Source organism: Cylas formicarius, unplaced genomic scaffold (genome assembly GCF_029955315.1).
Source record: "Cylas formicarius isolate icCylForm1 unplaced genomic scaffold, icCylForm1.1 PGA_scaffold_9__14_contigs__length_23061073, whole genome shotgun sequence".
Lineage (NCBI taxonomy): Eukaryota > Metazoa > Arthropoda > Insecta > Coleoptera > Brentidae > Cylas > Cylas formicarius.
In genome coordinates, this window is record NW_026844365.1 from 13,174,356 (window position 1) to 13,192,570 (window position 18,215).

Consider the following 18,215-nt stretch of genomic DNA (forward strand, 5'->3'; position numbering starts at 1 on the left):
AGAAGAATTGATTACATGCAAGAATTTTAGTTTTATCGAATAACATTTTATGTCTAGTTTCGTGATTGTGTTCGGCAACAGCTGATGAGTTTATTTGTCTTAGTCGTAAGGCGCTTTCGTGTTTTTTGAGCCTAATTGATATTTTTCGTCCGGTTTCACCAATGTATGTTTGAAATGGAACTTTATCTTTGACGGAGAGATTTTTGGACAAGTGGTAAATCTGGTTTTCTGGAGTTCGATCAAAAAATAAACTTCACGGCAACCTTCCAATAGCATTGAGGCCGAAAGCCATCCTACACTTGCCACTGTGGTCCTTCCACACATTCAAAATATCATTGACCACATATCAAAAGTTCTAAAGAAGTGTAAAGTCAAAGCCAGATTTACCACTTGTCCAAAACATCTTCGGTCCGTCAAAGATAAAATTCCATTTGAGATGCGAGGAGTTTACAGCATTCCATGCATATGCGGCAAAGGACACATTGGAGAAACAGGACGAAAAATATCAACCAGGTTCCAATAACACGAAAGAGCCTTACGACTAAGACCAATAAACCCATCAGCTGTTGCCGAACACAATCGCGAAACCGCACATAAAATTTTATTCCATAAAACTAAAATTCTTGCTTGTAATCAATTTTTCTATCAATGAAAAATCCGTTTGTCTATAGAAATCTATAAACAACCTAACAATCTTACCCGCGACTCAGGTCTCTACCTGTCGTCAATATGGGCATCAGTTTTCCGAGACGGTGTTTATGCCCCTCATTTAGCTCCGCTCCCTCAAACAATATATAAGCAGGTACAGAGTAAAATGCATGCCAGTTTCAGTCAAGCTCTGAAGAAGCCAATAGGATGACTGGTGAAACGTCAGCAAGGTCGACTCAGCAAAAACCGACGCAGGAGAAGTTTTGTAAAAAGTATTACAGTAGCAGTTTCTTTGAAAAATTACTCGTGGTTTTTATTTTGCCCTTTCATTACTGCGACTCCTTTCACCCTTAGCTATGCCACCTAGATTAATCTATCTGATCTACAAAAGCGTTGAAAGGCCTCCAGAAATATAGGAAAGGTTTTTGGTTTAATGAGACAAGTTATCGAGGAATAAGTGAAAATTTCTAACTTAAGTCTAAGATAAGTCAAAATTGTCGAAAAATAAGTCAATAAGTCAAAACAAATCAGAAAGTTTAAATTTCTGATTAATTTACCAGAAATTCAGACTTTTTTTTCAGAAATTCTGAAATATTTTCCAGAACTTATGACTTATTTCTCAGAACTTTTGACAAGGCAAAATATTTATTTTTCAGAAATGTTGAGTACTTTTTCATAAGTTATGAATAATTTTTCCGAAATTCTGACTTATTTTATAGAAACACTGACTTGTTTTACAGAAATTTTGACTTAAACCAGAAACTCTAACTTATTTCCGAAAAAATTTACTATTATTTTTTTCTGGTGGCCTTTAAGCGCTTCAATTTGGGTTGCTCGGGGTATCGCATTGCATCTGCTTTATGATTTCATGCTGACCCAGAAGGAAGTACCTTAGTCACCTAAGCGAAGGATTCTGGTTCAATAGCGATCATTAGGATATCTGTTAGTGCTATTTTGTCGACTCCTTTCTTTTCTTGATGGCCTTCGTGTCCTGATACCAATCATAGACTTCACTTAGTTGGGGCAGAATACTGCAGTAGCGGTTCAGTGTTATTTGTGGCAACGTAAGGTGCCAGCGTCAACAATACAATAGATCCATTTGGTCCGTTATTTTTAGTCAGATATAGATCGATTTATAACAACTACCAGCTCAACGCTAATGGCGAACGTGTCGGTCATAATACCACAAATTCCAGTGACATTTAGGGCCCGTCGTTAAGTCAGCGGGCAACGAAAGTGTCCCACAAAATGATTTTCCCGGACGATAACATCGGACGGTGGCCCGCCTCGGGCACAAAAAAAATTGTAATTTATTTTGATGTTTCCAAAAGCGGCGAATAACTTACAAATTCGGGGTTGGCGTGTTCGACGACGATAAAATTAGGCAACTTGATCAATAGAAATACCACTAAGAGAAATACGCGCTGTCGCGGTAGCTAATGCGACTAAATAGGGCGTTCTTTTTCTTACGCTCCGTGCCTGGCAGTTTTTATAGTCGCCGACACTGCCAGCAGTTCCATGGAGATCTTTTTTTTTTTAATAAATCTGTTTCAACTTCTTAAATTGTCAATTACCCGATTTAAAGATGCTTGAAGTGAAATTAGAAGCAAATTGTGCTAATATAGCTGTTTTTTTTTTCTGCCTTTATGGCAACAAATACCTAAACTTTGGACTACTGAGCTTCTAATATAAAGAAAATTGGATATTACCTTGGATAACTGTCAATATGTCATCATTATAATTTTCAGTTACAAAAAAGGTCACCAAAGCACCCTATAGTATAACATATTTTAATTCTTTCTCTATAATAGTAGAAGCAGTACTAAATCGACCTAAACCAACTGTTTACAATTTATAAAATATAATCATAACACAAGACACAAAGCAATCACAGGTTCCCTACCGAAAACGAAAGCTTCATTTGAGCATTTAGATCATCCCAAATACCCAAAGTGATATCGAAAATGCTATTCAATGCATTCATTTAATTGCAGATTAAATAAATTGCTCCTTTTTAATTTTTTTATATTTTTAATTAAATTTAATAAAAGTTTTGAAAAGAATAGAAAATTGATCCTAATTCTATTACTCCTCTAGTGGTATCTTGCTTTCGTTCTTATTCTCTTTTCTCCTGTTACTAGCATATTTTTTCTTATACCATATTTTAATTACTAATGCATCGAAACTGTTTTTTTTTCGATATTCTATTGGCTTCCATAAAAATTCACACTATTTCTTAATACTAAAAATTGTCTTACCTCGCTACTTGTCCTAAGTAAATAACGTATAGTTTGATAATTACCAAATAATAGGCAAACGATGTTCTCTAATGTGGTAACACGTGATCAATAACCAATGAAAGCGTAGAACGGGAGTGTAGCTACTACGGTGATCGGTGCTCTCACTTGCGCCGCTCCCTATGTCTTTCTATTTTGAATAAATCTTTTTTTCACGTCTGCCGGTAATTAAACCCCGGAAAATATGTCTGGCTATTTGTAATTATTTTTTAAAATATTTAATTAAGAGACTGTTAAAATTTCAGAGTGAATCAAACACTTCAAATTGTCTTTTCAAAAAAAAAAAACTTTGAGGAGAATTAAATGTATGTAAACCCTCTCAAAAATGTCTGCCTTAATAAATTTTGATCTTAAAATTATTTAAACTTTCCATTAAAGTTTGTTGGCCTCTGAATAAAGCACTTTTTTCGGGTTCAATTTTATTGCACCTTTCCATTATGCGCAGTACATGGTGTCCCGAGTTGGGTTAAGCCAACACAGGTATTTTGGCAGTTTATCTCATAGATAGTGGACTTGAAAAATTTTGAGATGCATCAAACACTTCATGAAACTACTATCTCTCTGACTATAACCGAGTATAGCTAAAAACAAAGCGTAAACTGCAGTCCAATTGCGGTGTACAGTATAAAAAAATTTCAGTGATATTACTTGAAATTTAAATATCAAAATCCATTTTTTGTTTCGATTTATTTTTATTAGTAGTGTGATTTGGACTGAGCATTTTTGAAAGTGAAAGAGATAGACCACTGATTTCTTTGAAAATAAAATATATATTCGAAATTTTCATTCAGTTTGGAGTAAATTTGGACTCTTCCTTTGTTTTTTTCGTACAACTGGCCGGTCTCGCGTACTCCCTTCTGGAAAATACCTAATTATACACCGGTCTAGAGTGCCGGAAGCGTCACTTTACCACGTCAGTTTCTTTTTCCCACGGATCAGAGCCCCTTCGGACATTTCCGAGAAATTACTGCACGGATTTGGGAGCAATCGGATGTATCATTAAAAATCTTTGGACAATAGTTGAGGCCGAGTTTTGCTGTGTTCTTTGATTTTTTCTTTTGCTTTTATATGGGGATTTTTGTTCAAACACGAAAACAGCTGTAGTCATATTATTCAAAAAAACTTACTGTGCAAATACTTAGCTTAGGGCGGTTTTCACCTTAAAGGTAATTAAAATGTGTCGTTGTAGTAGCCCCGTAAGCGATAGTAAATTTACTCAGGAAGGTTTTTTCAGGAAAGTGGTTCAAAGTCTTACTTTCACTGCAGGTGGTTGATTCGGGAACTAAAGTGAATCTAAGAATGAGCAGCTAAATTGGCAATGGATTTTGCGTTACAGTCTTATAATAAAACATTGATCGAAGTGTCCCCAATTCCGAATCTAAGAATACCAGCTCCCTTTTGAATAAATCACAACCCAATTTGGCTGCAACTGCGCCGCTATCGAGCGTAATTGCAACTATCTCCCAAACCGCCGTCCATTAATCAAGCGTTCTAACTACAAATAGATCCACAATTTGTAGTTTGTAAGCATCCTAATTAATATTTCCGCGACGTTGAAAATTCGCCGCGATGTCGGTTCAACAAGTTTTTGCATTATTTGGAAAACAAATCGCCTTCGCTCGCGACACCCTCGGCGAATAACAATCAAGCGCGACTACGGGGGTGTTATTAAATTAATTTCCAGCGCGTGAGTGTGTGTGTGTGCTGAAATGCACCGGGGAAGTTCAAAAGCGCGATCCTAAATAAATCCAATTACGTAACTAAACTAATTTTCCAACTTTGTATCATATTAATGCGAGTTTCTCCGTTTGTTGGGGGAGAGTTTTTAACTAGACCCGGTTAAAAATAACAGGCCGGCCAACGGCGGCGCGTCGAGATTTATTTTAACGGCTGCGGCGCTGTGGATATGCAAATGAAAATTGTTTATAACAAAAGAGCGTGGTGGACCGCGGAGTAATGGAGATTTGAGTTTTGTGTTTCGTCAGCCCTTTCTGAATTAATGGGACAAACAGAAACAAACATGGCCGACTCGGCCGTTAAAATGGTCTCCGTATTACGGGCCACAACCTCCTTAATTTCAAATATTTTCCCAATTTTTTTGTTCATCATGGCTATGAAGCGTCTAAAGACAAGTTGTTAGCAATTACTATTAATTATTTAATGTTATCAAAATGGTTGGTATTATCAGATAAGTCAGTCGTTCATACTTTTAAGACATTAATTTTCTGTCGTTCATTTGGTGAACTATAAGGATTCAATTCAACTCAGAAGTCCTCGTCAAAAATTAACGAAAATTCTTTTTCATCATTTTTCTAACCAAAACTTACCAAAAAAAATTTTTTTTTTAGAATCCGCCCCAAAATTTGGGTAAATTTAGTTAATGTTAGTCAAAAATAAATCGACTTGATGGTTAAAAGCCACGAAAAATATTAAAGTGGGAAGCCTTGCCCCACCCTCCCCTATTTCTAAAATGTTACACGAGCCCATCAGACCCATAAAAGCAATTTTTTGAAATAAAAAAATAACTTACGTAAATGAAGAACACGCATATACAAACACGTCAACTCAAACGCGCACAGACACAAATTGGAATGAACCGAAGAAATGTTACTATTAAGAAGTAAAAATTATACAAGACAAAAAATACCTAGCAGGGTTACATCGAAGACCTGCACATTATATTATTAAAAATTAACGTCGTCTCTTTTGGCTTTGGTGATTTCTAATTTCTCCAGAAGATCATTTTTTTTAATTTTTGGGAACTCATGTTGTATCGTCCCGATAAGGTAATTTTATTGATTGTGCAGTTAAAAAATCCGGCTCGAAGGACCAAAAATTGTATGTGCGGAAATCTGAGTGGACTGTATTTGAGCTGGTTATTTTTCTTGATTTTCTTTTTAATAAAGTTTTGAGAGCGACGGTATAATGACAACTCCGGAAGGGGATATTGGTTCTCTAGACCCGCGAGGTTTTACATGTACCGGTACTTTTTAATTTTTGTCTTGCACTTCGAAATGTAGGTGATGCGTTCGATTCGACGGTCGCTCAGAACGAGAGAGACCTCTTTGATCGATTGAAAGTTTTGACCTTCGTCTTCGGTAGCAAAGAAAAAGATTCGTCAGTTTTTGAACTCGAAAAAGCCGCGAGATAAATTATTATTTGTATATCAATTTTTGAAAATGAGTTTGCATAATCAATAAAACTACCTTATAGGGACGATACACATGTAAAATGTCCGTGGACAAAAGATGAGTAGTGAAACCAGATTTGGCCTCACCTCAGTATCCATGTATTTTTCCGCCAAACTGAGATGTTCGTGAACTCTGATGGAATTCTTCCTGTCAGATTGTCCGATATACCATATGGTGGAGGAAGTTGGCGAGTATAAATATATGAGCCACGAAGAGACAAAGTAGAGGAATTAGTATAGATAACCAGACGCAGGAACTTGCTGAAAGAATAGGATTTGGCTGGGCAGCGTATGGCAGGTTGAAGGATATTTTTAATAGCAGGCTACCAATAAATTATCGGTCATTACATTTCGGCACAAATTCACAGAGGAACAAAAATCTAGAACAGAATCTATCTAATACCCAAACTTAAGTGGAAATCTGCAAGATGTGTTGCGAGACTCAGAGAGGATGGATGGACCATCAGACTCGTAAATTGCAGTTGCAAGCAACAGAGGAAGGCCTCCAACTTGGAGAGATGACATCAAAAGTTTAGCGCGACATTGGACATGAAACGTTTAAACGTCCAGCACTGAACTCATCAAGCTGTGCGATGATTAATCTAAAGTATGAATCAAAAAACTTAGAACACGTCTATCAATTTTGCAGACATTCGCTTATGAAAAACTCGCTCCGCAGGAATTATGATCCTTCAACAGAAATCAAAATGCCGGCCATTTTTCAAAAATTAAGTTTTTCTTTGGAGATCTTTTTTCCTGTTTAATTAATAACTCCGCATTGACTAATAGACTTAATCTGAATTTTGCAATTTCGGAAAACCTTTTTTAAAAATCCATTTTTGATACCCTGCCAACCTATTCGACTGTTGGTAAAATGAAGTGGTAGGATCACAAATTAATTACCGTTATTACTGTGGCATTTTCATAATTACAATCTTTAAAAACTTTTTTATTAGTCAATGGCGTGTTCCGCGACGAAAGTTTGAAAATTAATCGAAAAACACATTATTTATAAAAAAATTCGTTAATAAAATATCCCGAACGAATGAACAAATCGACATGCGATTTCAACATTTTCTCTCTGAAAATTTATTCAACTTTTCTCATAAAATATTCACAATATTTCATTAAAAATTTCAGAACCAACTTAAAAAAAAATTAAATCCCTTAAATTGACTTACTTTTATTTTAACCAGAAACACTCCTTATAGAATCAGCTTGTGTGTATAGACAGGTAAAGTAACAATATACCACCAAATTGAAATCTATATCTAGTAGCTATTGAGACTAGGTGGAATATGCCACTATATGTTTTAAACTTTCCCCTTGTTAAACCTAACTCTTTACACCAGCCTTTAGACCTCCACTAGGGAGATTTAGTAACCACGGAGTGGTCTAAAAGATATAGATTTAAAAGGAAAGAAGTTCGTTCCTGTCAATAAGCAGTGAATTTGTTCAAAAATAATCTAATTCTCTTCTTCAAACTTCGTGATTTGAACTGTGACTGTTTCGATAACAACTCTATTCATTTTCTGCTCTAAAAAATATTTCTACTGACCTAATGAGTACGCCCGTTAGATAAGTTCCGCAAGTCAAATATTCCCCGCCATAAATAACCCGGCGCCCTCCGGCACTCCGCAGAAAGCCCCAGGGTCGTTAAAAAATCGCAATAAATCGTGTCATCTAAATCATTTAAATTCATTCGCCAACGAAACTTCGTAAATCAAACCCCACTAGAATAAGCTTAAACAAATAACAAATATATTTTCAGTGTTTTAAATGCCAAGTGCATCATAATAATTGTCCTCAAGTTTAAATAAATAAATTTTATCCAGTGGTATATTTTAAACTTTGTCAATGTTCTTTCAAGTCCAGCTATCATTCTACTGCTGCATACTATCAATATTTCTAATATGTTGCTTCTAGAGAACTGTATTTTAAGTAGATTGGGTTGAAATATTGCAATGTGTATTTCCACAAATTAGCGAAATTAAATTGTATTAGATAAGATGAGGTAATAAAATTTATTCAGTTTTAGAGTGAACGTAATTTCAGAATGGGATACTATCACGTGGCCGATTGCAGATGCGAAGCGAATCCACCACTCGATCGCTTGCTGCTAGTCACTGACTGTACATATTTAATGAAGCACTTTCTCTTTTGTATCAAGTAGTCAATTAACACGCACAAATGGGAACATACAATGGAAACATGTCATCGTCATGTGCTGTCGCATTCTGAAATTCTGAAACAGCAAGCCATATATAAATAGAGAAACAAAATTGTGCAACGGAGCAGTAAAAGACATATACGCAAAAAATACATAACTCGTTCATTGGCACATAATTTCGAATTTAAGCCAAAACTAAGTGAGAACAATGGAAAAGTTTAATATATAAAATAAACGCTATAAATTCTCTGAATTTAGAAAAGTTTGTGATATGATTTGTGTGAAATACAAATATATATGTACCCAGAGCAAAGCCCTAATTTTTACGAAATACAAATTGAAACGAATAACGATAAGTATTGCCCATTTGTGAATGTTTTTTGTCTATTCTATGATTTTTTTTTGTCGCATAAAGGAAATATTTTTATTATCACTACTAAAGGACATAAAACCGTAGAAATCGTTAATTTATGTGTAAAAGAAAGATGTATGACTTCAAAAGTTAAAAAAAGCGGTTCATAAATTTGTATCACATTTTCAAGTAAATCCAAAATAGTAAAAAAAATATTTTGGATTTCTGTTGCCATTTTTGTAGATTACATCGCAGAAAACATACATTGGAAATACTATATTGATTGTGCTTTATTTTTTGAAAATATTTACTGGTGCGTGAATGCACCAGTGGTTTTATCTGTGAAACAATATTTTGTTATTGCAAGTCAGCGCATGTAAAATAAATATCCAACAATTAGCGTGTTCTTTAGTATTAGTTTTGGTTAGTGTCTTGTGCAGTGAACGTTACAGTTCGTAAAATATGGCATTTTCGAGGTATTTGACTCAAAAGCAATTAGAGGCGGCTATGGAGGAGATGGTGGTGGATGAGGACAAAATAACATTGAAAGTCATAAGTATTATTTTAAAAAATATTTACACAACATATTGACGCGGTCTATGTTCCACCCGACTGACGAAGAAGATACGAAAGATAACATAAATCTACAAGAGTTTGGGAACCAACTGAATGATATAGCTGTCCTTCCACAGTCCTGTAATTCATCGACTACTGAACCTGAATGGGACTCATCAGATGTATGAAACCCTAGAATTCAAAAGAAGACGTATGCTTTCTGCAAACCACAGGCTTGCTTCTACTGTCAAATGGAAGAAAGGTCAGGTTGAGTACACTCACACATCTATATCCGATGAATTTTTTTTTTTTGATGAAGAAGTGATTGATTTGATTTTAAATCTTACATTGCTTTCAGACTCTTAAAAACTCATAAAACAATTACTCAAAGGTGCAAGATACCTGCCATAGATGAAGTGCGTTATGATAATCAAGGTCACCTCATGATTGTTCATCCTAATAAAGCCTGAACGAGATGTAGAATCTTCCACAGCCACACAATTTACGTTTGTAATAAGTGTGATATCCATTTACATACTTCGTGCTTTGTAAAATATCACCAAAAATGAAACCGGGTGTTACCAGTGGTGCGCTCATCCACCATAAAATAATGGGTGTTTTTTTTCGATGTATATAACTTTATGTTGGCATTACTGTTCAAGATGGCGACCGATTTTACAGCTGTCAAGTGATTTATTCCCAGTTTGGTTTGGCAATTCATCATGAATAGACTCAAGCCTGAACAACGCTTGCAAATAGTGCAATTTTATTTCGAAAATAATGGTTCTGTGCGGAATACGCAGTTAATTCGATTAACCAAGGAATGTTTTCGCACTACGTTTACTCTTATTGATAACTCGCATCCTCAGAGACGCGGTACGGCGCGTACAGAAGAAACTATTGCTGCTGTAGAGCGTAGCATTGAGGAAGACCCGAATGAGTCCATCCGCCATCGAGCACAGGAATTGGATCTGTGTCCACCCACTTTATGGAAGATTTTGTGGAAGGATCTTGGTTTTCGTGCCAGAATTGAAGCCAAACGATCATCAAGTAAGGCGTAGATTCGTCGAATGGGCCCAAAACGAGATTGCCGTTGTTCCCGATTTTCATAAGCGAATTTGGTTTATCGATGAAGCGCACTTCTGGTTGAATGGCTACGTCAACAAACAAAACTGCAGCATTTGGAGCGAAGCTAATCCTCAAGTGTATGTCGAAACACCGTTACATTTAGAAAAACTGACTGTTTGCTGCGCTTTATGGGCTGGTGGAATCATTGGTCCGTACTTCTTCAAAAACGATGATGGCCAGAACGTTACAGTCAATGGTGATCGGTATAGAGCTATGATTACTAAGTCGTTCATTCTTGAATTGAATAACCATGATGTCCAGGAGATGTGGTTTCAACAAGACGGCGCAACATGTCACACAGCTCGTGCCACAATCGATTTATTGAAAGACACGTTTGGTGACCGCGTAATCTGACGTTTTGGACCTGTGAATTGGCCTCCAAGATCTTGTGATTTAACACCGCTAGACTACTTTCTGTGGGGCTATGTAAAGTCATTGGTCTATTCGGATAAGCCACAAAACGCTTGACCATTTGAAAGACAACATTCGCCGTGTTATTGCCGATATACGGCCACAAATGTTGGAAAAAGTCATCGAAAATTGGACGTCCAGATTTGACTACATCCGCGCCAGCCGTAGGGGTCATATGCCAGAAACCATATTTAAAATATAATGCCACATCGTTGTTTTACTGCAACTTAAAGTTCTATACATAAAAAAAAACACCCCTTATTATGCGTTTTTTTCTATTTGGTTCTATTTGGAAAACAAACTACTTTTAGTTGTTTTCTGTCGAATTTGAACTTTCTTTTGTATATTTATGTATAAATTGTGTGCCCCAAAACATTATTTAATGTTTTTTTTTCCAGTGGTTCGTTTACGCACCAGTATTTTTTTCGAATTTTTATTTATTTTTTTTTGACACATGTAATGCATTTTTAAGTGCAACAAAATAAATAATTTCAAAACAAAAAAGAGTTTTTGTAAAAAAAATTTATGCTTGGGATAATATGGGTTCAAATAAACCCGGATAATAAGTTTTTAAAATAGAAAAATCTAAAATACGGTTTTAGTCTACGGGAAAGAAATACTAAATTTGAATGACGTTAACAAAGAGACGTGGCCAATCAGTTTACATTATCGCCACTAATGGCTAGTAGCAGCTTATTATGTTTATTTTTTGGAAGACGGTTGTCACTAGGCACCGACCATGTTTAAGTTCTTTCAGAATTTATGGTCTCGTTAATCTCTAATCTTTTAAAGTAAAGGCGATGAGCAATAAATCATCGAAAACCCTTGCCGCAATAGGCGTGCAAGCTGATTACAAGTAGTTCAGAAATAAATAGTAAAGTAATAATCGAAAGCTGCTGCTATTATAATGCATAAAAGAGTTTTAATTTTTCTATAATAATAAATCAGGTACGAATCTCTCATTACATATAAAACCTAGGCAACTATTATTTAGTAAATCTGTCAATTAGTCTTTAATTAAGGAAAATCTCGAATAACCACTTAAAACTTGGAACTAACGGATTTTTAACTGAAAAACAAATCTTAATTGTTAGGATGCGGTTAAAAGTGAAAACGCAGGTTGATTGTAATGTACGTTATGCAGAGATGCTTGGTGTTGCAAAATCAACCATTTACTTCTAAATGAAGATAAATCAGTGATCGCTAAAATCAGTCTTTTCATGCCTATTAAAATTTGAGCCAGAAAACTAGGAATTTGAGGTGGGTAGTATGCTGCATTTTTAATTAAAGACTGTGATGTTTTATCGATATTAAAACAGGTAAATCTTAAAACAAAAAAAGCAACAGCAGATCAATTTTGATTGATAAGGATTATTTGCCGAATAAAAAAGAAGCCAGGGAAGCATCCAGATACTTATTTTATTTGGATGAACCATGGTGAAAATCATACAGTGTCGGCAAGATGAAAATGTTAAATCCCCAAAAAAACTTTCCGAATAAATGAATGTTATATTTTACTAGACCTACTACATTCTGATCTCCTGCCTACATACACGTCTATGGTTCTCGTTTGGTTTATTTTGAATGAGGGAAACCATGCCCACACAGTAGCATATTAGCAGGTAGGTTCATAAGACAATGTAAAATAGTAAGAAACATATGACATTTAAGTTGTTTAGTGGAAAACATATTAGAATGATGTAAAAAAGTTGTTGAGCACCTGATGCGAGTTTTCCATAAATAATGCTCTGTAATTACTCTAAGTCCTAAAAATATAGTCCATAGCAGTAGTTTGTGGGCGGCAGAATTTACTTCGAAGCCTCTGCTAGTGTCGATAAAGACCTTCTAGAAGAGATAAAGCTGCAAACTGTACCAAACGTCATAAAAGTTCAAATGTTATTGATGAAAGCAATAAATAGCGCCCCAAACCTACAATTCCTTGTAGGAAGTAATAAGGAAACTTAGGGTGAAATTTTCGGGGCCTGAAAAACACTGACTTTTGCTTTTTAAAAAATTTATGCGCTTTAAATTATAATATACATAAATGTTATTGACGACAAAGTAGGCTTTATGAACACAACAGTAAACTCATGCCCAGAAAACTGAAGCCTGCCATGTCAGAAATTGGAAGAATCCAAAAATTCGGCATATATAACAGGCGTAAAAATCGCATTCCTGAAAATCTGCATTTTAAAGTTAGTCTTTCCTTTCTAAGATTTGTCCAAAGCTTTCGACAAGATAGAGAGATTCTAGTGTCGGCGACACACTAAATGGATTTTTCAGAAAAAGCAATAGCCCTTACCTAATCGATATAAGTCCGTTGAAACTGAAAAAGGTGTATCTATAAAGGATCTCGTTCTAGGCGGCGTCTCTCAGGGTTCACCAATAGTGTAGAATGTACACATCATCTTTACTAGATTGCCAGCCCACAGCCCACGGAGAACGCAGCACAAATATAAAGTTATAATTAACAGAAGGTCTCGTTATAAGTAATTTTAATTACGCTGAACAGAATCCAAAGAGTTCAGCCTCTCTTAGATATGCTTACGGAATTACGAAATATGACCAACTAACTAATAAACTTAAACGAGAAGTACACCCTAAGAAACTTTAAATTATTTTCAAATAAGAAATATACCCCAAATATAATTTTTTTACGACAAATCTTTATTCTCTCATGCATTGCACCAAAATGAAATTCAAACGTAAATTAAATAATAGCATATAATGCAACAAATGCGGTAATAGTATATTAGGCAACGAGTGCGGTAAACGGCATTTGACTCACGAGTTTATTTGACACGAGCGGAGCGAGTGTTTAATAAACGAGTTTGCCGAACGTGTTGAATAGTATACTTTTTCTATGACCGTTAGTTTATTGATACTTCTTCGCAAAACAACATGAATACATCCACTAACATGACCGTCAGAATTGACAAACGTCAAAATTCAAAGCGTGGTAAATATCTCCGAAAACATCCGATTGCTCCCAAACCAGTACTGTAAAATCTCAGAAATGTCGGAAGTGGCTCGGATCCGTGGGAAACGAAACTAACATGGTAAAGTGGTATTTTACAGACAGGAGTGGAAAAACTGGTTAATTATACGAGAGAGTGTTTAATAAACTTGTGGCTTAAAAAGTTTACCAAACATATTTTTTCGATGACCCTTAGTTTTTGGCTACATTTTTGCGATACGGCAATTCAAGCCGTGCTGTAAAATCTCCGAAAACATCCGATTGTTTCTAAAGCCGTGCGATAATATCCCGGAAATGTCCGAAGTAGCTCGGATCAGTGTGAAAAGAAACCATTATAACACGACAGAAACCAACTTTCAAGATTTTTTAAGGTGTCACACACATAAAAAAATGCAGAAATCGCAATAGCGATTGCTAAAACTCTAAATGGCTAATAGACATAATAATTTTTAAATATTTAAATTTTTTGCATTAGTACATTTTTGATGTTTTGCTCAACATCCCTTTGATAAGACCCCTGCCAAGGAGGTGTTGGGAAAAACGTTAACCCAACATTCATCAGATTTCTATCGGCTGACGTTTATTAGAAGTGACGGACATTATAGTTGAAGTTCTTTGTCATCTAACAAAGTTTTCTAAAACAGATGAGGTAAAGAACCGTGAGAAGTAATTGTAACTAATGCAAGTAATGCAAGTAATTGTATGTATAGATCGATGGAAACGGGTGGTTTTCCTGGCATAATAGGCTATATTGATTGCACTCATATAACAACAATTGTTCCAGAAACTAAAAACGCTAAATTGCTCTTTTGTAGTATCCAATATTCTCGCTTAAAAGCTAATTACTAAACAACGAACTATAAAATGGCGACTTTTTTTGTAATCTTACTAATAGTGTCGCAGATTTCAAGAACAAGAATTTGTCTGGCAAATTGTTGTCAGAATATTTTTTTGCATTTACTGTTTTGCGGCCATCTAAGGTTATAGTAGAAGAAACAAACGATTATCATATACATGACCCGAAATTAACTTCAAGAATATAAAAAATACAGAAACAGCAACACCTATTGCTACAAGTCTAAAGGCGAATAAATACGAAGAACAAAATGCCTTGTAGATGTAATTTTTTTTATATATTTTAGTTTTTTGCATTACTATATATTTTGTGTCAACCAAACAGGTATTGGGCAAAACCTTAAGCGGGCATCCATCAGACTTCTATCAGCCGAACTTGTGACAATATGTGACATAGACGCAATTGTTTCAAACACTGAAAACTCTAAAATGCCTGGGGCTGCCTCTCGGGAGACAATATTCTAGTTTAAATGTTCCAATTGTAAGTTAAAATGTACGTATACTATACAGTCGCTACTTGTTTTTGTAATATTTAACATTAGTGGCAGGTTTCCAGGATCGGACTATGATTCTGCAGTATTCTAGACTTCAAGAGGAAGAATTCATCTGGCAAATTGTTATCACAATATTTTTTTTGTATTTACTATTTTACCGTCATCTAACGTTATAATGGAAAAACAAACTATTATTTTATAAAAGCGATTTAAACTTCTTAGAACGAAGACGCTCAGAGTAATCCCTTGACATTCCCAGAAAATAACTTTAAAGATATTTTTAAGGTGTCCATAGAATTGGGGTTTGTCAAATATGGATCTCGCATAAAAATTGCTAAAACTCTAAAGGTGAATAAATGCGCAGAACAAAATCTAAATGGCTAATAGACATAATAAAATGTATGTTTTAGTTTTTTTGCGTTACTATATATTTTGTGTTAAGGGTACTGGACAAAACTTCCAACAGGCATCCATCAAACTTCTATCAGCCGAAGTTTGTCAAATGTGACATAGACGCAAGTATTCCAAACACTGAAAACGCTGATATGCTTGTGGCTGTCTCTCAGGGGCAATATTCTATTTTAAATGTTCAAATAGTAAGTTAAAATGTACGTATACTTTAAAGGTGGCTACTTGTTTTTGTAATATTTAATATTAATGCCAAGTTTCCAGAATCGGACTATGATTCTGCAGTATTCCAGACTTCAAGAGGAAGAATTCATCTGGCAAATTGTTATCACAATATTTTCTTTTGCATTTACTATTTTACCGTCATCTAACGTTATAATAGAAAAACAAACTATTATTTTATAAAAGCGATTTAAACTTAGAACGAAGAGGCTCAGAGTAATCCCTTGACATCACCAGAAAATAACTTTTTTAAGGTGTCCATAGAACTGGGCTTTGTCGAATTGGAACTCACATAAAATATGCTAAAACTACAAAGGTGAAGAAATACGAATAACCAAAATCTAAATGGCTAATAGACATAATAATATGTATATGTTTTACTACATATTTAGTGTCAAGAGTCGTACCAAACAGATATGGTACAAAACGTATCAGCCGAAGTTTGTCAGAAGTGACAAAGACGCAATGTTTCCAAACACTGAAAACTCTGAATATTTTAGTTTAAATGTTCAAATAGTAAGTTAAAATGTACGTATACTATAACGGTAACTATACAATGGGTACTTGTTTTTGTAATATATTATATAATAATGATTCTGCCATATGCGGTTTAAACTTAGAACAAAGAACGAAGAAGCTCAGAGTAATCCCTTGAAATTACCAAAAAAAAGCTTTAAAGATCTTTTTAGAGTGTCCATGTCAAATTAGACCTCACCTAAGATATGCATCAAGAGCAACACAAAATCTAAATGACTAATGGACATAATATAAATTGTACATATTTGGACAAAAGTTTTAACCAGCATGCATCAGACTTCTATCAGCCGAAGTTTGCCAGAAATGGCATAGACACAATGGTTTCCGACCTTGAAAGGGACGTCTCTCGGGGGCCAATATTCCAATTTAAATGTTCCAATGGTAAGTAAAAATATCCGTGTACTACAAAAGTATTAGTACTATAAAATGGGGACTTGTTTTTTTTTTTTTTAATCTTTAACATTAATGCCAGCTTTCTCCGATCGGACCACAATTCTGCTTCAAAAGTAAGAATTCATCTGGCAAATTGTTATTTTCAGCATTTTTTTAATGCCAATACTGTTAAGTATTGGCATTGGCACTATAGTACACCAATTACTGTCAATATTGAAATGAAAGTCAATATTTATTGAAATAATTTCAATATTGACATTAAAGTAAACTTATTTAATGCATAGCCCCTTTTGTGTGAAAGATAGCCTAATGTTCACTGATACTAATTTATAAGAGTTCCATATTTATTTATTTTTTAAATTGTTTTCTTATCTGTTTCGCGAAACGTCTCGCACGTTACAGACTCGAAAAAGCCGATTTTGACTGGAATCTGTAAATTTTTGAGAAAAATCACGACCAAACCCCATGAAAAGTTTGGATAGAAGTCGATAACGTTTCGCACGTTACAGTGTTTAAGTATATATTGAAAATTTGTTTTATTCATTTCGAAACGGATTTTACCTAGTAAATAACTGCTTTTCTAAGGTAGATTTCGGTACAATAAGACTCGAAAAAGCCGATTTTGACTGGGATCTGTAAATTTTTTGGAAAAATCACGACCAAATCTCATGAAAATTTAATATAATTAAATATATATTGAAAATTTGTTTTATTCATTTCGAGACGGACTTTACCTAGTTCGAGGGCACGGCATGGCCGGTAAACGAGTCGAATCGGGAGGCACACCAGCAGGAGCACGGCAACGACGTCCACGGATCGGCGTCGACGTGTCGCCATGGCGATGGCGTCGTTACAACGACGCCTCGGCGCACATGGCACCGCCGTTTCTCACGCACTAGCCGCGAAACACTGAACCGATTTCGCCCGTACACCCGACGACGAAGGCGACGTCGACGGGATAAAGACTCGGGGGTCGTCCGCGAAACAAACCGTTTGCGTCGCGGGTGACGGATGAACGAACGGACGCAACTACCCCCAGGGGTGGCGACTGTTTGTCCGAGTCAGGCGCCCTAGAGCAACAGGAACTGAAAAACAGCCGCGAGGTGGTTGATGACTCTGCGCGGTTCCGTTACGTTCTTTGGGGCGCTTTTGACGGTTTTTTGTCGCCGAAGGACGCCTCGTTATCAAAATACCCTCGTTGAGTAAATGACGGTGTTAATTAGAGGGCTAACAAATTGCGAGGGGTTAGGTCAATGTCCGGACAAAAACGCAACAAGGCTATATATTGTCGGTAAACGAATGATTACCGTGTGACGGGGGGATGTTTAATTTCATGGAACAACAGGAAAAATTAACAAAATGTTTATTACGATCAATATTCACTACCAACACTTATTCTCTCACTACAGTAACAGAGAACCCCTGAAATATGAAATGAAGAAGGGCTCTAGAAATCTGGGATGGAGGAGTCTCTATTAGCGGGAAGAAAGTGTCCAACTTACGATAGGCGAATGGCACGATATTTCTGGCACAAACTGAACAACAAATGTTTGTGTAAAACACCGTCGTCTAGTATTT

General features: G+C 35.6%; 1 protein-coding gene across 2 annotated transcripts in view; it reads right to left on the bottom strand.

Moving 5' to 3' along the window:
• The window catches only part of LOC132707617 (discoidin domain-containing receptor 2-like), a 226,835-nt gene extending 209,164 nt beyond the window's left edge, over nt 1–17,671 (bottom strand). For both annotated transcript variants that reach the window (XM_060679521.1, XM_060679522.1), the window contains exon 1: nt 17,372–17,671. In XM_060679521.1, coding sequence (XP_060535504.1) covers nt 17,372–17,474 — 103 coding nt within the window. In that variant the 5' untranslated portion in view covers nt 17,475–17,671. The remainder of the gene's footprint in view (nt 1–17,371) is intronic.
• Nucleotides 17,672–18,215: the final 544 nt, after the last annotated feature.